This window comes from Sceloporus occidentalis, unplaced genomic scaffold (genome assembly GCF_023333645.1).
Source record: "Sceloporus occidentalis isolate IW3139 unplaced genomic scaffold, rSceOcc1.0.p SCAF_2, whole genome shotgun sequence".
Lineage (NCBI taxonomy): Eukaryota > Metazoa > Chordata > Lepidosauria > Squamata > Phrynosomatidae > Sceloporus > Sceloporus occidentalis.
This window is the reverse complement of record NW_028316982.1, coordinates 166,495,133-166,513,783: the sequence shown is the minus strand read 5'-3', so window position 1 is coordinate 166,513,783 and position 18,651 is coordinate 166,495,133. Positions and strand designations below refer to the sequence as shown.

General features: G+C 38.2%; 2 protein-coding genes across 5 annotated transcripts in view; one reads left to right on the top strand and one right to left on the bottom strand.

Annotated features, from left to right (window-relative positions):
- LOC149319250 (parapinopsin-like) overlaps nucleotides 1-18,651 on the top strand; it is a 107,158-nt gene that overhangs the window by 84,816 nt on the left and 3,691 nt on the right. The gene's annotated exons all lie outside the window — the stretch shown is intronic.
- The window catches only part of ST6GAL2 (ST6 beta-galactoside alpha-2,6-sialyltransferase 2), an 85,776-nt gene continuing 77,199 nt past the window's right edge, over nucleotides 10,075-18,651 (bottom strand). The window contains exons 6-7 of one of the 3 annotated variants that reach the window (XM_089511375.1): nucleotides 17,146-17,371; nucleotides 10,075-13,347 (exon numbers count right to left, since the gene is read on the bottom strand). In XM_089511375.1, coding sequence (XP_089367501.1) covers nucleotides 13,344-13,347; nucleotides 17,146-17,371 — 230 coding nt within the window. In that variant the 3' untranslated portion in view covers nucleotides 10,075-13,343. Of the gene's footprint in view, nucleotides 13,348-16,198; nucleotides 17,372-18,651 lie in introns of those variants that run through there. The other 2 variants (XM_089511372.1, XM_089511373.1) reach the window with 2 other exon arrangements.

The window sequence follows — 18,651 nt, the reverse complement described above, 5'->3', positions numbered from 1 at the left end:
CAGTCTGGTGTGAGATGGTATTGGAGGGTGTGTGACAAAGATACTTGTGTGAATCTGGATTCAGTCCTTATCATCAACCAAGATAAAATCTAGGAATTACCTGAATCCACAGGCAAACCTGTGGGTTACAGTAAAATAAATAAGTTCCATGTTTTGACAAAATCATGCATGAGAATCAGGAGCAAAGAAGACATTGAATTTTATGTTCACAATTGGGAATCATTTATTTTTAATGTTTTTTATTGAATAAATTATAATTTAATACTTTGATTTGATTTTAGGCACTGAATTAAAAGTTTTTTTTTAAGTTCACCTACAGTATTATATGTGGTTCAATTTGTGGTTGAAAAATTAGAAATTTTCATCTTCAAATGTGATATTACTTTTGTAGTGGGTGCGAACATTAATAAAACATTTCCTAGGGGTGTGGGGCACAGAAAAGGCTGAGAACCACTGTTCTAAGCACTTCATTTTAGACAGTATGGAAAAAGTAGTTTAGAAAAGCAATGCGAGGAGAGGGGGCAATTTTTCTGGAAATGGAGGAATTAATGAAATATTCTGAAACTGTCCATCAAATGCTGTTGTTAATAAATGCCTCTCTTCTGGAGACTGGATGGCAACAGTGACCTGTAAATTTGCTCAGGGGCCTGTCCGTTTGTATCCATCAATCACATTCTGCTTAACTAAGTGATTCTGACACACTGATGCTGGTCATGGACCTAGGTAGTGTTCACTTTTGCATGTAGTGACTTTTGAAATTAATTTTTTAAAGGAAGACTTTGCTTCTGTTAAGACCACCTTTGGCTATAGGTTTTAGGTAATTGTCTATAGTTTAGTTTATAACAGTAGATAAATTTCAAAATTAGTTTGAAGTTATCTGTCCTGTATACTTATTACAGTGTACCCAAACGTGATGAAAAAGAGGCATAGCTGAAGGGAAACGGTTATCAGATTAATAACAGATAAACTGTATATACCAGCATGTGCCAGCAGCGTCCTTTTATATTCTTTTTTTAGGACAACCAGGACAGCCTCTGTTAAAGTAAATGAATATAGATAGACACAAATCAGGTGTAAGTGCAGAAGAGAAGGGATGGAAATAATATATTTAATTATTTGTTCTAAGGATGAGAAACAGGTTTGTGTGCCTCCAAGGACTTAAGGAGACTTTAAAGCGACCTATCATTGGGTTTTCTTGGCAAGATTTGTTAAGGGGAGGTTTGCCATTGCTTTCCCCTAACTGAGAGTATACTGCTCAGGAATATTCATTTTCTCTTGCAACCAGCAGATACTCTGTGCCAAAGTAAAATTTTGGAACAAAAATGGCAAATGGAGTACCCAGAAGCCACTTCAAGAGCATTTTTGGTATTCTATGCCATTTGCAGGTTTGAAAGAGGTTTTTTAAAAGAAAGAAAGAAAGAAACTAGACTGGACACTTTTGTTTTCTTTTTTAAAAATGTTATTTTTGGTTTGAAACAAGAAGCACAATTCAAGGTACACCAAAGATGGTCAGTCTGCTGAAAAGCCCCACACATTTCAAATTCAGACAATGGATTATTCCTTCAGAGAGGTGCTGCAGCCCATGAGGTACTCTCATTTGGATCATTATTTTAACTGAATGAACCCAGTATGAATTCTTCAGCCTCATTTTCCAACTTGCAACATGAGCATCTAAATTATGCCAAGTTAGGTCAGTGTTAACACTCAGAGGCATGAAACATTCTCCTGAAATACCTACTTGGAAGGCTGACGTTTGGTGCAAAGGAACAGAAGATGGGCAAAGGGGAGCAGGTTGCTTCATTCTTTTCTTGCTGGCAATCATTCTCTTGTTCAAAATTACTCTCTTCCAACTACTTTCTTCCCCTGCTGGGGAAAAAGACATGAGTGTCCTTATCTTGTACCCAATAGGCCAGAAATACAACTGAACTGGGCCGATTGCTATAGCAACGTCTCCCTTAGTCATTGTTTAGAAGCAGGCTTTTTGTTGCTGTGGGACTCCAGAATTGATTTTAAGGTGGGTGTTAGTGTGTGTGTGTGTTTGGGGGGGCGCTAAAATTGGCCATCATGTCATAATGCATTTTGTCCACTTGCAGTTCTCTAGCTAAATAGTAGCATTGACTGAACCCTGTACATTCATGAGTGCTTACTTCTAAATATACACGTAAAGAATCTTAACTTCATAAATAGAAATAACAAATCACCAAATAATTTTGTCTCAAAGTTGACAATGAACAATTTTGAAAAGGGATTCAACCTGAATTAACAGGTACAAGCATAAAATAAATGCTGGAAGGTTTCAGCTATGACATACTTATAAGCTTAATGACAAACAAATGGATTAGCTAGACCTTTTGTGGTGCTTTTGGGGTCACCAAAATTATGATTGGAACTACAGGTTGTCGTGTTGACATTTAAAAAGCCAGGAAAATGAGTGCAAAGGCAAATTAACCTTTGTATTATAGCTTATACTGAAAAGAATTTTGTAGAGCAACCAATTACATATACTCAGAAAGGAAATATAGACATTTACATTTAGTACAACATGAAGTAGAAGGTAAGGCCTTTATCTTTATAATGCTTTCATGAGAGAGCATATAAAAAATAATGGGGCAACACTTGGTTAGTTTTAAGGATATATTAATAAGGGGTTTTGTTATGTGTTCTGAATAGTATAGCAGTACAGTCGGCCCTTCTTATACATGGATTTTTTACATATGGATTCAAGCATACACGGTTTGAAAATGTTCCAAAAAAGTGTAAATTTCAAATATCAAACCTTGATTTTCCATTGTTTATAAGGGACACCATTTTGCTATGTCATTATATTTAATGGGACTTTGAGCATCCATGGATTTTGTTATACACAGGAGATCTTGGAACCAATCCCCAATGTATAACAAGGGTCCACTGTATGTATTAAACAGTGCTATCTGTGCAACTACAGATGTTACTAAAATGTATGATTTCACACTGAGATTTTGCCAAAGTCAAGAAACATGGAGAGGTTCAGAGGTAGCAATTTCTCGGTTTCAAAAAAGTGCACATATTGAATAAGCTGAGAACAGGTCTGTATTTCTCCCTCCTTTGCATACCTGCTTCAGTTTAATGGTTCAGTATCATATTCCTGTCTAGGTGTTAGTCTATGTGTAAGCTTATTGTGAAAATTGCAGTAGAGTTTCACGTATCAACATTTAACTGTCTTCACTTTTCTGTGCAAATTTGTATCTATTTACCCTCCCACTGCTGAAATGTGCAGCCATCTGAACTATGCGATGGACAGGCCAGCTGGCTGGCCACACGTGTGATAATACACATCCTTACAGATACCCTGGTAAAAACTGTGAAGGTTTTTTCTATGGAGTTGTGGAGTTTCCGCCACCCTACAAAGACCCCAAACTCCTCCAAATCATGTGAGACCGGAACACATGCTATTTTAATTTTGAGAATTTAATTATGTAGACAAGCCCTCAAAGAGGCTGCCACATTATGAGCCTGGTTTCACATCCTGATTAATAATTTGAGGTTAGACCAATTTCCTAGTTCAGTGAATAGGAGAGGAAAGGGGGGATGTAATGCCTGAGCTGGGCAATGCCAGCCAGTCTTCTTCCCCCATTGAATAAAATCATTCTTTTTACCCATTTTGCCCTCATTCCCAATCTAGGCAGGACCTCTGAGATTCACAAGGCCTTGGTTACCTATCCCTGCCTATCAATTTCATATATGGTTTAGCCAGTTACTGCCCACCTCAGTTACAACCTCTGAATGAGGTACACTCTTTTCAGATCTGCCATTCTTCTGCAAACCTTGGAATTCTACTAGAAGTGGGTGGGAACTGCTACTTGAAGCAAGCAGTTGGATTCATTTGAAACCCTTCCTAGATATGAGCACTCAAGGGGGGTTTGTTTCAGCCTTTATCATTGTGTAATAGGCATAACACCATAATAACAGGGACCATTCATCACTTGATAAATCAGGCTGCTTGATCAATGTATGTATCTCTAGCATTGGCATCATAATGACAGGGACTATTAATCACTGGAAAAATCAGGCTAGCTTTTGCTCATTGCGACTGTGGGTAGAACAAACTGTTTTTGAAGGACGTATCTAATCCACAAAATTAGTTGTAAAGAACACCTCTAGCGCAGCCTTCCCCAGCCTCCAAATCCTATTGTTCCTGTCTGACTGTTATTCCAGACTACTGTCTGTGCTGGGTGGGGCCGATGGGAATTGTAGTGCAGAACATCTAGATTGGTGGTTCCCAAACTTTTTTGGGCTACCTTGCCCTTTCCTTTTGGGTGACACCCTAGCGTCTCTCCCCGCCCCCAAGATGACCCTGCACTAGGGAAGGTGGCTATAAAGGAAAGATCCATCTTTCTTTCAGGAATGCTCAGTAAAAGAGTTTTGTGTAAGTTTGTTTACACAAACAGGCGCAACACATTTTGGATGTTTGTTCTGATCGCTTTTTTCTACACCTTTCACCAAGACAAAATATATATTGATATATACAAAATATATCTGACATGGAGGAGCTTTGCTGGGTCTGAAGCAGCATATATGCTTTGGCCCTGGCAGCGCTGGGACAGTTCTGTGACCAGCAGAAACTCTCTTTGGTCTTTGGAACAGCAGAGTAGGACACAAGCTGTCCCCCCAAAAACCAGCTGATCTTTGTGGTGTAATTCTTGGAGAATTGCCCCACTTCAGATTGCTAGGGGGAGACGTAATGGCTAGAATTTTCTTGGTGACATAGAAGATTTTCACACTTGTCTGCATCGCTGCTAAAACATCCTCCAAACGTAGGTAAAAGGGAAAGGAACCGCCTGTGTCTGAATGCCAGGAGCGCTTTCTGAACCACCATGGAAACGTGGCTCCCTCTAGCATCCCTGAATCATTGCAAGGGAAGCAGATTTCCTATGAATGTGAACTTTGCGTTCAGAGGAATTTCGCTCCCCAGGAACGATTCAGGGATGCAAAGGAGGGGCCACATTTCCATGGCAATTCAGGAAGCACTCCTGGCATTCAGACACAGGTGCTTCCTATCCCTTTTAGCTACGTTTGGAGGAAGTTTTGGCAGTGATGCACGCAAGTTTGAAAATATTCATATATGTGTAGCTTCCTATTACATATGTATGTATGTTTTAGAGGTTAGAGAAGGAGGTATCTTATATCTCGTTGTGCAGTGCTCTTCACTCCAGGTGCACAACAGCATTGGGTGGGGGTTCATAGGTACAACTCCATCCCCTTGCCCATGGATAAGCTGTAGGGGTTAATCTTGCCTGTTTTGAGTGCTCTCAGACACTTGAGGAAAAAGATGCAGCCTTATGAAAGCATCCCCCAGGAGTGCAAGGACAGCTAGAATGTGCCTAGTTCACCACCAAATCTGATTGGCAGCTGAAAGGATGGAGATGCTCCACAGCTGCTGTTGCACTTCTGAGGAGGAAGTGGGAAAGAGCAGGCAGCCTCTACCTCACATCATCATAGAATGCTGGTGGAGACTGGTGTGCCCATTGGATCACAGCACATATAGTTGGACTAGGTTTTGCCCTGACACTTTACTGCCACTGATGCGGTTGGGCATCATTGTACTGGAAAGCTCAGGAAAAGCCTCGCCTCTGACAAGCATCACTTTATACCTTTCTGGTGAAACAATATTCGTTCTATGCCTAATGAAAGATCGGCAAAAATAGATGGCCCATTCCTTCAGATGGTGGTGCACTCTCCCACAGCAGTTATACTCCCACCAACTTGCAGATGACACTCGACTCTACCTTTCCCTTTTAATTAAATATAGAGGGACCTGTGGCTGTTCTGAATCTGTCCCTGAATAGGATAATGAACCAGGTCAAGTCCAGTGAACTGAAAATCAATCTAGATATGATGGAGCTAATATTTGCAGATCATTCACGTGTTTGGCTGAATTGAATTTTTAGTATTCTCTGTATGTGTGGTTTGAACGTCTAGGTGCATAATTTAGGATGATCTCAGAGCCATACTCAAGCTACATGTTGCCTTGGTGACTCATAGTATCTTTTATCAGTTTAGGCTAATATGCCAGCTATGATTTTACCTGGACAGAGATACTTTAGGAACAAGTTCTATTCAGATTATTGCAATGTAGCAATGATACATGGGTCTGCCACACAGTTACATTCTGCTAGCATTTTGCCATCTGCACTGGCTGTGAGTCTGTTTCTGGGATTACTGTATATACTCATGTACAAGTCTAGAAATTTTAATCAAAAATTGACTCCAAAAACCTGAGTTGACTTATCCATGGGTCAGTGTAAGTTCTGTGCTTTAACTCATAAAAAAGGGAACCATTCTCTGCTGAAAGATAAGAGTGTAATCTGTCCTGGAGGCACTGACCCCTCGATCCCATTTTCTCTCATGAGCACAAACAGTTATGCCTGTTGAAATTTTATAAATTCTTTGTTTTACTTTGCTTCATCCTTCAGATCCTTTATTACATGCCCCTACATTTTACCCTCAACTTATCCATGGTTCATAACAAAATCCATAATTTTGGTCCCAAAACCTGCCCATGAGGTCAATATAGCTGAGTATATGTGGTAAGCCAAAGTGCTGCTCTTCACCAAAAGCCCTATATGTTTGAGGTCAGATTCCCTGAAAGAGCATCTCCTACGATATTTACCAAATAGGACAGTCCAGTTGTCTTTATCAAGCGAACTGAATCAGGAGAAAATGGATCTGCTCTGTCTAGTGAAATGGTATGTCCAGAAAGAGTTACCCTGCCATCTACTGGCTTTTCTCGCTCTTTCTCTTTTTTGGTCACTGGGAGAGATCTTTTTATTTTTCAGGTAGTTTGACTGTTGATTTATGTAGACAATAACAGTAATAACACCAGCAGAAGCAACAACAATAATAATAGTTTTTATTCACTCATTCATTTCCTGGTGTGATGCTGTTAAACTTGGTTCTAGTTTTATATTTAGCAATTTTATTGCCATTTGTTTGCTTATTGTAGTTTATCTTTTTATTCAGACTACCTTTTACCCCGGTTCAGAAACTGGATTAAAAGTGGGAAGTTCATACTGGCCCCGATTCTTTAACACCCGAATTCAAGGCTTGCACACCCATTGAGGGGCAAATCCCCCTTGGCACGGGTCTTTTGAAAATGGAGTTTTACCTGTATCTTTTGAGTAAAACCAGGTCCCGGCAAATATGAACTTGGCCCCGGTCATGATTGGGTCAAGTTCAGGGGAGGGAATAGGTCAGAGGGAGGGCAGAGAGCAGAACATGCCTCCCCTTCATCAGGGTGAAGGAGGAGGAGGAGGAGGAGGAGCAAGGAACAGGATGAAGGGTGCCATGAGGGACAGAATCAGGGTGAAGGAGGAGGAGGAAGGAGCAGGATGAAGGCTCAAGTTCAGGGGAGGGATTAGGTCAGAGGAAGGGCAGAGGGCAGAACATACCTTTTCTCTCTTTTTTTGTAAAGTTATTTTTGACAGACTATGCAAATAGTTCTACAGGTTGATACATACTGATAGAATGTGTCTGCTTGTGCTACATTTCCCTTTTGTTTGCTTGCTTCCAGCATGGCACCTCACTTTGCAAGAGGCATTTTTTTAAAAAAAAATTTGTGTGTAATATGTGAATGCTACAATGCGAATGTTATAAATGTTTCCCTTTCAATTTGGCAAATTGATACAATGTGTGAATGCTTTTGCTACATATGTAAAGGCATTCTGGGGTCACAGTCAGAGGGAAAGCAAAGCAAGAGGATGGTATTCTGGGGTGAGGAATTATTATTATTATTATTATTATTATTGTGACAGGAAGAGGATGGCATGTGGGGGAGGCAAGGGCTTCGGAGGTAGCATTGGGCTGGAAGCGAAGGGGAAGCTATAGGCTGGAAGGCTGTGGAAACCCACGATTTGGGGGAGTCACACTCTCTCAGCCTCAGGGGAAAGGCAATGGCAAATCTCCTCGGAACCAACCTTGCCAAGAAAATCCCAGGATGTGGTCATTTTAGGATTGCCATAGTCTGTAATGACCCAAATACATACAACACACACACACACCTGGAGGTTTTTAAATTTGACAAGTTGACAGAATATGCAAACACTGCTGCCAGTTTTTTTTTAAAAAAAGGAGGGGGGGGAAGCACCCATTCGGTTGGCCAATGGCTGTAGGATACGTCACCTTTGACAAAAGCGGAAGTGAATTTGGTTGACAACAGAGGAGGCTCCATTTTAAACGGGTATCGCAAATGTGAACTTCAGAGGGGTAAATTTTCCTGATCGAGGTAAAGGGTAGTACAAACTTGTTTCCAAGCAGATTTGATCTGGGGGGACCTGGATCTGCCTAGTTCTATCCAGGGTAAATGGGCAAGTGGGAATGAGGCTTTTTAAATTTATCTGTATAGTAACCAGAGAACTTCAGTTATTGAGCAACTAAAATTTAATAAACAAATAAAATGGAATCCAGTTACATAAGAAAAGCCAAGGCATTATTTCTTAACAGACTGTGGCTTAGAAACACATACGAGGGAACTGCCAACTGGGTTAACAAGGTAAAAAAGAACTCTGTTAAATTATTTGATGTTTCAAAATCTGATCTGTATATACATATTCAATTTAGCTCTAGTTGCATACTGACATGAGTGGATATCTCATTATCCGTGGTTGTGTGGTTTTGATGTCCAGGGGTTTCTATTCTGCCTGCCTTCAAGTTTTTACTGGCACTTCTGAAGTTTGCCTCAGTTTACAATTTGTCTTTAAAAACAAAAAAAAGATTCTGTACAGTTAAATGGGAAAGTAATCATTACAGTTTCAACTTAAGATAGTCTTTAGTAAAATGAAGTAATTAAGGGGGAAAGTATCAAGGCTGTAAACAAGAAAGTAATAAGTGTGGAATGAATGAATAAGTCATTATTACTTAGTAATTTATTTGTTATGTGCAATTGTTTTTAATGTGCATAATCTTTGTGGAATATATAAGATGTTGTCTATTGACATATATGTGGACTTGATAAATGTGATTTAGTTATGAATTTTAACAATGCTTGTCTATTTGTTTCTTATTTTTTTTAAAATAACAAATAAAGATTATTTAAAAAACCAAAAAAGATTACAAATATGCAGTAATACCATGTGCATGGATGGAAAAGGTGTGTTTGCATGATCATATGTATATGTGCATCCACACAGACTTAGATGTGGGGTTTGATGTAATCAATGGACTTGTGCCCAGAAAAGTCTGTCAGGGCAGAGGATGAATACGACAAGAGTGCAAACTGCATGAATCATACATCTCCAATGGCCTGAAAAAGCCCAGAAATTAAAAACAGGGATAATGGCAGATTACTAACATATTAGTTCTGGCCTAGAAACAAGATCAAATTATTCTGAGGATTTATTTGTGGGGAGACATTTGTAAACTTCGCAGTGTGCTGCAACTACAGATTTAATAGTGGTCATGGAACACTGTAACTTGGGTAAATGTTGGTCTGCATCAAGTGTGCAAAGGGTAGCCTACACACACACACACACACACACAGAGAGAGAGAGAGAGAGAGAGAGAGAGAGCGAGAGCGAGAGAGAGAGAGAGAGAGAAGAGAGAGAGATTTTTTTGAACCTCATTGGATGCTGAAGATACAAGTTTCATATTTGTTGCTCTCATTTTTTAAAATCTGTTCCTCACACAGTTATGGATTCAAAAGTAATTCATAATTCTTTTCTTAGAGACTAATTATCATTCCTATATTTAGGTATTTCCTTCTATGTGTTTCTAGTGTAATTTCTTCTATCTGTTTCAAGTGTATAACAGGTATAATAGTTAATGAGTCAATAGCAATAGCTGTTTTGTAACTGAAGAATTTTTTTAACCTTCTTCTATCTGTTTCTAGTATAAGAGGTACCACATTTCTAGTTAGTAAATGAGTCAGTAGTAATATAGCTGTTTTGTAACCTAAGAAATTTTTTATCCTTCAAGCTGAATAATGAGAGAAGACTAATACTTCTAATCAAATAAAAAACAAACTTTATTTACAGGAAAAATCTGTACACTGTGCATACATAAAAATATATAAAACCAAAATAGAAAATACAAAAGTGTTAAAATGTATACAAACACTGTTTAAAAATGTGACTCCTGGAAAATCTCAAGCTTTCATTTCTTGAAGAGTGCACATTCACTTAAAAAACCATCATACAAAATAATTCTCAAGGCTATTAAAAAGTACACAGTCTTCTATTGGAATAGCTCAGCAATTACAGCTTTAGAGAATGAGATGATATGCATGAACAGAAGGTGTGTGCACAGATGAACATTCTAGAACAAAGTTTCAACTGATGGATTGTATGAGTGGAAGAAACTTGTTACTACCTATCATTTGCTTTCCTCCTTCTGCAGTCTTCTCTGGATTTTCCAGACAATTTTATTTACTGTTCAATATGGGTTGTACATCTTATACAGTCGGCCCTCCTTACACGCAGATTTTTTATACACGGATTCAAGCATCCATGGTTTGAAAATGTTAAAAAAAAGTATAAATTTCAAATATCAAACCTTGATTTTCCATTTTTTATAAGGGACACCATTTTGCTATGTCATTATATTTAATGGGACTTGAGCATCTACAGATTTTGTTATACATGGAGGATCTTGGAACCAAAACCCAGCGTATAACAAGGGTCCACTGTACAACTAGCAGGAGATGAGAAATTGTCAGAGATTGGTCAGTAGAATTTTGCACTGCTTACACAGTCTGGAGCAATTCTCCAATTATGCTGTAGTTTCATAAGACATAGCCAATGATGTTCAGTAGGTTCCCCCTATCCTTTGGAGACGTGTGTATGTATAGGGGACCAGGGGAGCTGCAGCATGGAGGAAAGCAAAAGAAAGATTGGTTGCACAAAGTTGTTTTCCATCTGTTGGATCTCATTCTGTACCACCATGTTAAAGAGCAGAAATCGTCAATATCAAAAAGGCCTTTTTTGCAAAATAGGACTAGGGAATTTTTGGCCTTCCAGATGTTTATATGACCACTTACATAGATTGGAGCTTCTGAGACTTAGTCTAAACTGGGTGGGCAAAGTTTGGCTCCCAGCTCTCTCCTGATGCTTTCCACAAAAAGCTTTTTCACACAAAAAGGGTCAATATCTGTTCTTGGAAGCCTCTGGAAGCTGAGAACTGCCATTAAATACAAGTTACAGGTCTTCTTGCTTGTATCCCATATTAGAAGTGGATATTTGACTCTTTCCAATTTTAATTTTCTCTCCTCCCTGTTTTAGGTACAGCCGGTATAAAATAGGCCCCTGGGCCCTCATAACATATTCACCCTGGTCTAAAATATCCGAATGGCCAAAATCTCCCCATTATTCAGTGCACAGTTAAATCAGGTGTCTGCTTTACATAGAAGTTGGAAGCATTGTCTCTATTTTAAAAATTGTGGAAATTTGCACATAATAAAACCAACTGATTTTACTTCCAGATTGGCACATATTTTTCGAGAGAATGCACTCCGTATTCAGTTCATTTTGGTAAATCATGTAAATGGCCGAATCACTGACATCCAGATCAAGAAGAGTGTGAAACTTCATGTATAACCTTGTCTGTGCTCAATTTAAGCACACATAAAACTACACTGAAACACTATGTGTGTGTGCATGTGAGTCTGTGCGTGTGTGTATGTGTGCGAGAGAGACAAACTGAGAAACAGTGACAGAACTAGTTTTAAAATATAGATATAGGCAACTCAAAGAACCCCTAAATTAGCAAAGTCATTGTTCAATTTATGGACTGAAAATATTTGTTGAACAGGATTCAAAATCTCTTCTAATCACTTTTTTCAAGTACTAGAGATCATTTAGAGAACAAATAATGCTTTCAAAAACAGCCACCTGTATGTAATGAGCCAAGGAAGGGTTGCTTTTTCTTTTTAGCAAATATGGAGCATTTGGCTTCTTTCATTATTACATCAGATATTCTGCATTATGTGTATAGTAACACCAGTATTTCCTCTTTGACTGTAGTGTGAGAACTCACATGACCACAGAGCTGCTTTGACAGCACTAACATGGCACAACTCAATATGTTGCTGAGTGGGAAGAACACATCTCTCCTTTCTCAGTTGCTGGCTTCCAAGCAAGCGAACATGTAGCCCCTTCTATGCAAAGCCGTAGAATCCAATTTATCACTGATTCCTTTAAAAATGGACCAACTGTCTCTCTCCCTTTTCAGTATTTCCTTTGAGGAAAACAGTGGGATTCAGCCAGGAAGGGCTGCAATCCTCACATCACACACTTGCATCTCAGTCTTAAATCTGCTAATAGCTCCCACTGGCTTCAGCAGAAGTTACTCCCAAGTAAATTTGCTTAGGGAGATTATCAAGGGTTGTATTCCTTATATATAATCTCTATAAATGTAGATTATTTATATAACAATGGATGCAAGCTACAGGAAAAGAGATTCCACCTCAACATTAGGAGGAACTTCCTGACAGTAAGGGCTGTTCGACAGTAGAACAAACTCCCTCAGAGTTTAGTCGAATCTCCCTCCTTAGAGGTCTTTAAACAGAAGCTGGATGGCCATCTGTCGGGGATGCTTTGATTTAGATTTTTTGCATGGCAGGGGGTTGGACTGGATGGCCCTTGTGGTCTCTTCCAACTCTATGATTCTATGATTTATTTGTAAACTCCATAAAGAATTTCTTTGTATTCACAGTAGGATACTTAACATCCACATCAGATGGGATGCTACTCCAGCTTATCCCAACCTGACGTGTTGGACATTAAAGTCTACCATTCCTAGTCAACAAGGTCATTGACATGTTGGCTTGGGCTACTTGGAAGTAATTTTCCATCAGTCTAATGGGGCATACTCCTAGGTATATGTACTTACAGTTGAAATCTTATACACATGTTCACCTAGGATTAAGCAGTGAACACTGTTAACAAAACACATTATGTGGATGGGAAAGAACACATGAGAAAACTAATGATGACATCAATATGCATCCAAGTCACATGCAGCAACAGAAGTAATATTACAGTTGAACATTTTGTTTTGTTTTTGTCTAACAACAAAAAATATCGGCTCAACAGTTTGGAAAAATCCCTGTAATGAACAAACACCTTGATTTAACCATCTGAAATCATTATGCATAAAAATTGAGAGCACCAAGTTAAAAAATTCACAGTGAAAAGCATAGACCATAACAGATAATAACAACAGAAATAAGTATGTTTACCCAAGGTGTTGTTGAGTGCAACTTTTCATCTGTGCAACCATCAGTGCAAAGAAAATGTGAGGCTTTCAACATCTTTATGCCAATTAAAATTCACCTTTTCCAGGAACCCTTGCTTTTTGAAAATGTGTCTTGCTCTTTAACTAGCAAATAAAGCAAAGGCTAAAACAGGATTCATACTTTTTTTTAAAGTGAGATTTCTCACTGAATTCAAGTAGGAGTTACAGACATTTATGTAATATTTATAAATCTGACAGATTGTAAAGGTATTATATATATATACGTATATATTATATGATAGACTAGAAAACATACAAAATTCTATTTAACCTCTAATACACATTCATTTACTGTCTTAAACTGAACAGTATGAATTTTCAGTAACATATCACTGATCCTACTAATGCTTTTTCTTTACTTGTGAGAAACTTTTAACAAAAGGGTTAATCAGAATGGTGAAAGAATACTGCTAGTAGTCCTCTGCTATGTTTCTTACCCACCTCCATTTATGTTGCAGTAAATGCACTATTGTTTTCATATATTTAAAAATGTGAACATTGTTCTCCCAAGAACAATAATATTCTAAAGTTTATAGTCCAAACCTGCTGGAGTCTATGGGAAAGAGGTTGCTAAGGTGGTTGTGTTGGAACATTTGAATACTGAGATGGGAGGACAAAACGTCTTAAAGGAGAACTCAGGAAATGTGACATTCACTGGTGTTTGTCAATTGTATTTTGAAGAAGGATCACTCTTCTAAAGTATGTTTTCTCATCACAATTTGGTTAAGAGTTTAAAAAAAATAACAAAAGTGGTTCCTTAGATCAACTATGAGGAAAGTGCAGACTGTAGCTGCATACTGTCCCAAGCTATTTTTGTGACACCCATCACCCCAAATTTGGTCATAGTGGACGATTTTTTATCCACAGTGGCTTCTAGCACCCAGCAAAGAACTCTGGGGGTACTACTGGACATTTGATCTTTCTCAACATTTTGAAGCCATTTTTTCCAAGCAGAATGTTTTCATCCAGTCACTTCCTGTTTGAAATGAGTTCTTTTTGGCCCTGAAACAGCCATAGAAACAGTGCAAAAAGACTGTCAAAGGCAGTGAAATATGCAGCTCCAAGCCTAGAAGTTTTGGAATTGTTATTGACCATTTTGGGGACAAAAACAAGACATAAAAATTTTGGGGATGAGGGGGAAGAAGTGGGGGGGAGGGGAGCTGGCCCTCCTGCATCCCACAGAGACCCCTAATCCTTGCCAGCTGCCCAACATTTTCAACCTGAAGTGACTAAAACTGTCTCTTTAAAGCCAGTTGGACATGAAAATGCTAAAAATGTCATGCTTCACCTAAACCATGAGGTTGGCATTTTTCTGTACTAGGATTAGGGGGAATCCTCTATTTCATTTTTGTTGCTTTTTTTATGAAATCCCACCTGTATTCCTTTCCCATTGTTTTTGTGTAGCTGTGAGACTTTGTTTTTTCTTCTTCTTTCCACATGGAAATTTGTTTGGATTTTCCATAACGTATGTATTTCTTTATATATTTTCCCTGTGTACACATTCAGTAATCGCTGATTAAAGTGTGTTTTGGTTATTTTTCAATGTTATTACCAGAGAAAGAAGAATTTGCATTTTACATGAGCACATGCAGACTTGTATGGCTAGTCTTGGTCACTATAAAATTAGATTACATTATCATTATTTTTAATTGTGAGAGGACATACATTTTTAATAATAGGAAGTATGAAAAATCTCATTATTTAATACTCTGAAAATATTAAAGGAGCCCATAGACAACCAACCACAACAATCTGTGGTAATTAGACATGTCTGCATTCAGAGGTAGCATGTGCCAAATGTGAAAATGCTAGGGATAAACAGAGATATAGGCCATCAACTTTGTGTCTTATTAGTGAACTTCTCTGAAGCATCTGATCAGCTACTGTTGGAATCAGAATGTAGGTCTAGGTGGATGTTCACTTTGAGTGAGAAGGACGTTCCTAAGATCCAGAAGTAGAATCAAGAGTTTACTTGAACTTCTGCCAGGATCTTTAGGAAAGGAGGAGAAAGTTGAAGACCAGGATATTCCTGGGTTGGTGTATAGAACAAAGAAGGGGGGGGGGGGTATTTTCACAGCCATGTACCACATTTTTGGCTCAAATTGGAAGTTGCTGAATGTCTTCTACTCTTACAACTTCAAAACAAACTATAAACTGTCTCCTTCTGTTAATTTGCATCCAATGAAGTAGGACTACCCATAAATAGTGACTCAATAGGAGCAGTCCAGAAGGCTCTCTCTGCCACTGCCGACCACAATTTCCCTAAAACTTTTCCTCAAAGTAAACTGTAATAGTGGCAGGTCTACTTAGAAAAGAAATCTAAAAGTCCCATTCTTGCATTACCAAAGGATAAGAAGTTTCTCCTTGTCCCACAACAGAACTCACTCCACAACTTGCAGTTCAGAGACCAAGGACCAGGGGATAGGTTTGCCAGATATGGGAGACATGCATAGGCCTACCATTTTCCATGGCAGTCCAACGTGATACATATGTCCATCTGGGGATATACACCAGAGCAGGTGGGGAGCAAGGAGGGAGAAAGAGCTACTGTGCCCTGTATTGATTTGCCTGGGCACTGTATCCACATAGGACCAGATAGAACATAAAAGCAACAAAACAATTTAAAGATTCTTTTTCTCCCCCCCCCCCCCCCCCCCGTTTTTTAAAAAAATGACATGGAAGTCCTTGTATCAAAGCTGTTCCAGTGATATACTTCGAGGTTGTTTTGAGCAGGGAAAAAACCTTCACATGAATGCTCTATACTTGCAGGAACAGAATAGTTTGGAAGCTGAGAGTCCTGCAAGATAGCTGCAACTTAAAATTAATTTATATCATCCATAGGTAACCAAGATCTTACATGAATTCATGGCATCTACAGTATACTGCACATAGTAGAGAATTGTTCACATGTGCTGCTTACATGGCCAAATCTGGTCAATGATTAGAAATCATATTCAGACAAGCTGAATTATTAACTTGAAGACTGCAGTATTCCTACAACAACCTAATCATGTGACATTTTCATTTTGGGCTTAATACCAACTATACTTTTATCCCCAAAGAGATGGGGGAAAGCACATATGTGATAAAATTATATGGTGGTCTAATAAATTATTTTATCAACCTCAAATAGGCCAGCAAACATTTTCATTCTTCCTTCACAATGGCATATCTCACAAAGACAAAAACTATAATATGCTCTTTTCAGAAGCAATGAGGAGACTGTCTTCTCATCTTTTTCTCTACATAGTATTAATTTGTGTAACCTAAACATTATGCACATTAAAACAAACTAGCACAAACATTTTAAGTTTAGGGTGCCAAACTCAACAACCAGTGTAACAGCCTAAATAAATCTTGAATTAAAAGCATATGGCTCATTCTATTCAGTACATATCTGCTATTGATATGTGGTGTTTTTTTTTACATAAAGGAAAGGTGAGAAAACCAGAGTTAGCATGAAAAATTCTCCATGATATGATTTTATTTAGTTGTGTAAGGACTTAGCAAATTAAAATGCTTCATCTAAAGGGCAGGAATCTAACCCATCTGGCACAGTTGTTTGATGTGTTTTGGCAGACCCCATGTGCAAATACTCACTGTAGCTTGCCTTCATTTGTATTTTGCATCTTGCAAAAAGTTAAGCCTTAAAAAACACCACTGTTTGCAAAGCAATAATAAATACTAAGGCTTCAGAAGGAAGACCTTCCTTCATGCCTTCTAGTTAATGAGAGTTTAGATTGTAGACTAAGTTGGTCTAAGATCCATGTTCAAGTATGTTTTTTGTTATCAGTATGACAGTAGCACCTTATTGCACATTGTTTTAGAAAGATTCATCTTTATGTATATGGAAACTGATTTTGTCCAGGGCATTTCACTGACCTGAACCCTGGCAAAATTACTTTTCCTTTTCGGTACAAATCATCCTGGAAGCCTTTGTTCATCCTCTGCACCAACAGTTTCTCATAAAGCAGTGGGTGGTAGGCCCCCAAAGTACATGCTGCATCGTAGTAGAGTTCATGATAGTGGCACAGATCAGTCTGTCGGACTGAAGGAATGTATTCATAGACGTGCACTTCGTGGCACATTGACATCATGATAAGGATTCCTTTAAAAAAAAAGACAGACAAAAAGAAAACTTTATAGCATGTAAATACAATATTAGAACAAAAGGAGTTTTATACATGTGAAAAGTCCAGCTAAGTTTTATTAACTCATCCTCCCTGGTTATCTCAAATACTGGGTGGAAATACATCCTAAAGCATACAGGTACAAGTTAAAAAGGAAGTTAGCACTGTTGTATTTTTAGATGATAACAAGTGAAATGTACTAAATTATGACTGCTGTATCCATGGATTTTTTTTATCTGCAGATTCAACCATCCATGGCTTGAAAATATTCAGAAATAATATAATTTCCAAAAGCAAACCCTGTTTTTGCCGTTTTATATTCAGGGCACCATCTCAGTATGCCATTGTATTTAATGGGACTTAAGCATCCATGGATTTTGGTATCCACAGGGGGTCCTGGATTCAAACCTCAGCAGATACGAAGGGCTCACTGTATAATCCTAACACTTTGGGTGGCTAGAGCAAACTCAACAATATTGTATATTCAAAATATTTGTTGCCATCAGATAATACATATGAATGAATTTCTCAAAATATATGAATAAAATATTAACATGACTATTCAGTACTAAAACATTTACATACCATGGACAGTTAAAATGTTCTCCATTTGTATAACGTGGCATACAACTTGAAGCAAACAGAATTATGGTCATTCACAGTAGACAAAGCCTGACTATTATCAGGGAGCAAGAGTAAGGACTCCGTGTTATGGGATTCACATAAAAATCTTGCAACTGAAGGAATATTTATATTTAATTAATTAATTAATTTTATATGTCACATCCCAGAATGAGAGCCAAGGTGGCTCACAGAAAATTCATTAAAATCTACCAATACAATTTTAAAAACAATTAAAATTGTCACAATTAAATCAACAAAAATATTTTAAAACATAAAAATGTGGTTTTTAAAAAATAAATAAATAAAGCATATACACCAATAAAAAAGCCTCCCTGGCTTAGTTATGCATTAAAAGGTCTTTGCCTGCCATTGAAAGGAAAGTAGGGAGGGGGCCAGCCTAGTCTCCCATAGAAGGGAATTCCAGAGGGTGGGAGCAGCCACTGAGAAGGCGCTTTCTTTCTGTCCTCACCAAGGGAGCCCAAGATGGTGACAGGACTGGGAGAAAGCCTTTCTTTGTAGATCTTAAGAGTTCTTGCATGTTCATATGGGGATAGGGTCGTTCAGATAGTCTGGACCTAAGCCATATAGGGCTTTACAGGCCATGATCAGCATTTTGAATGAAAAATATAAGTTT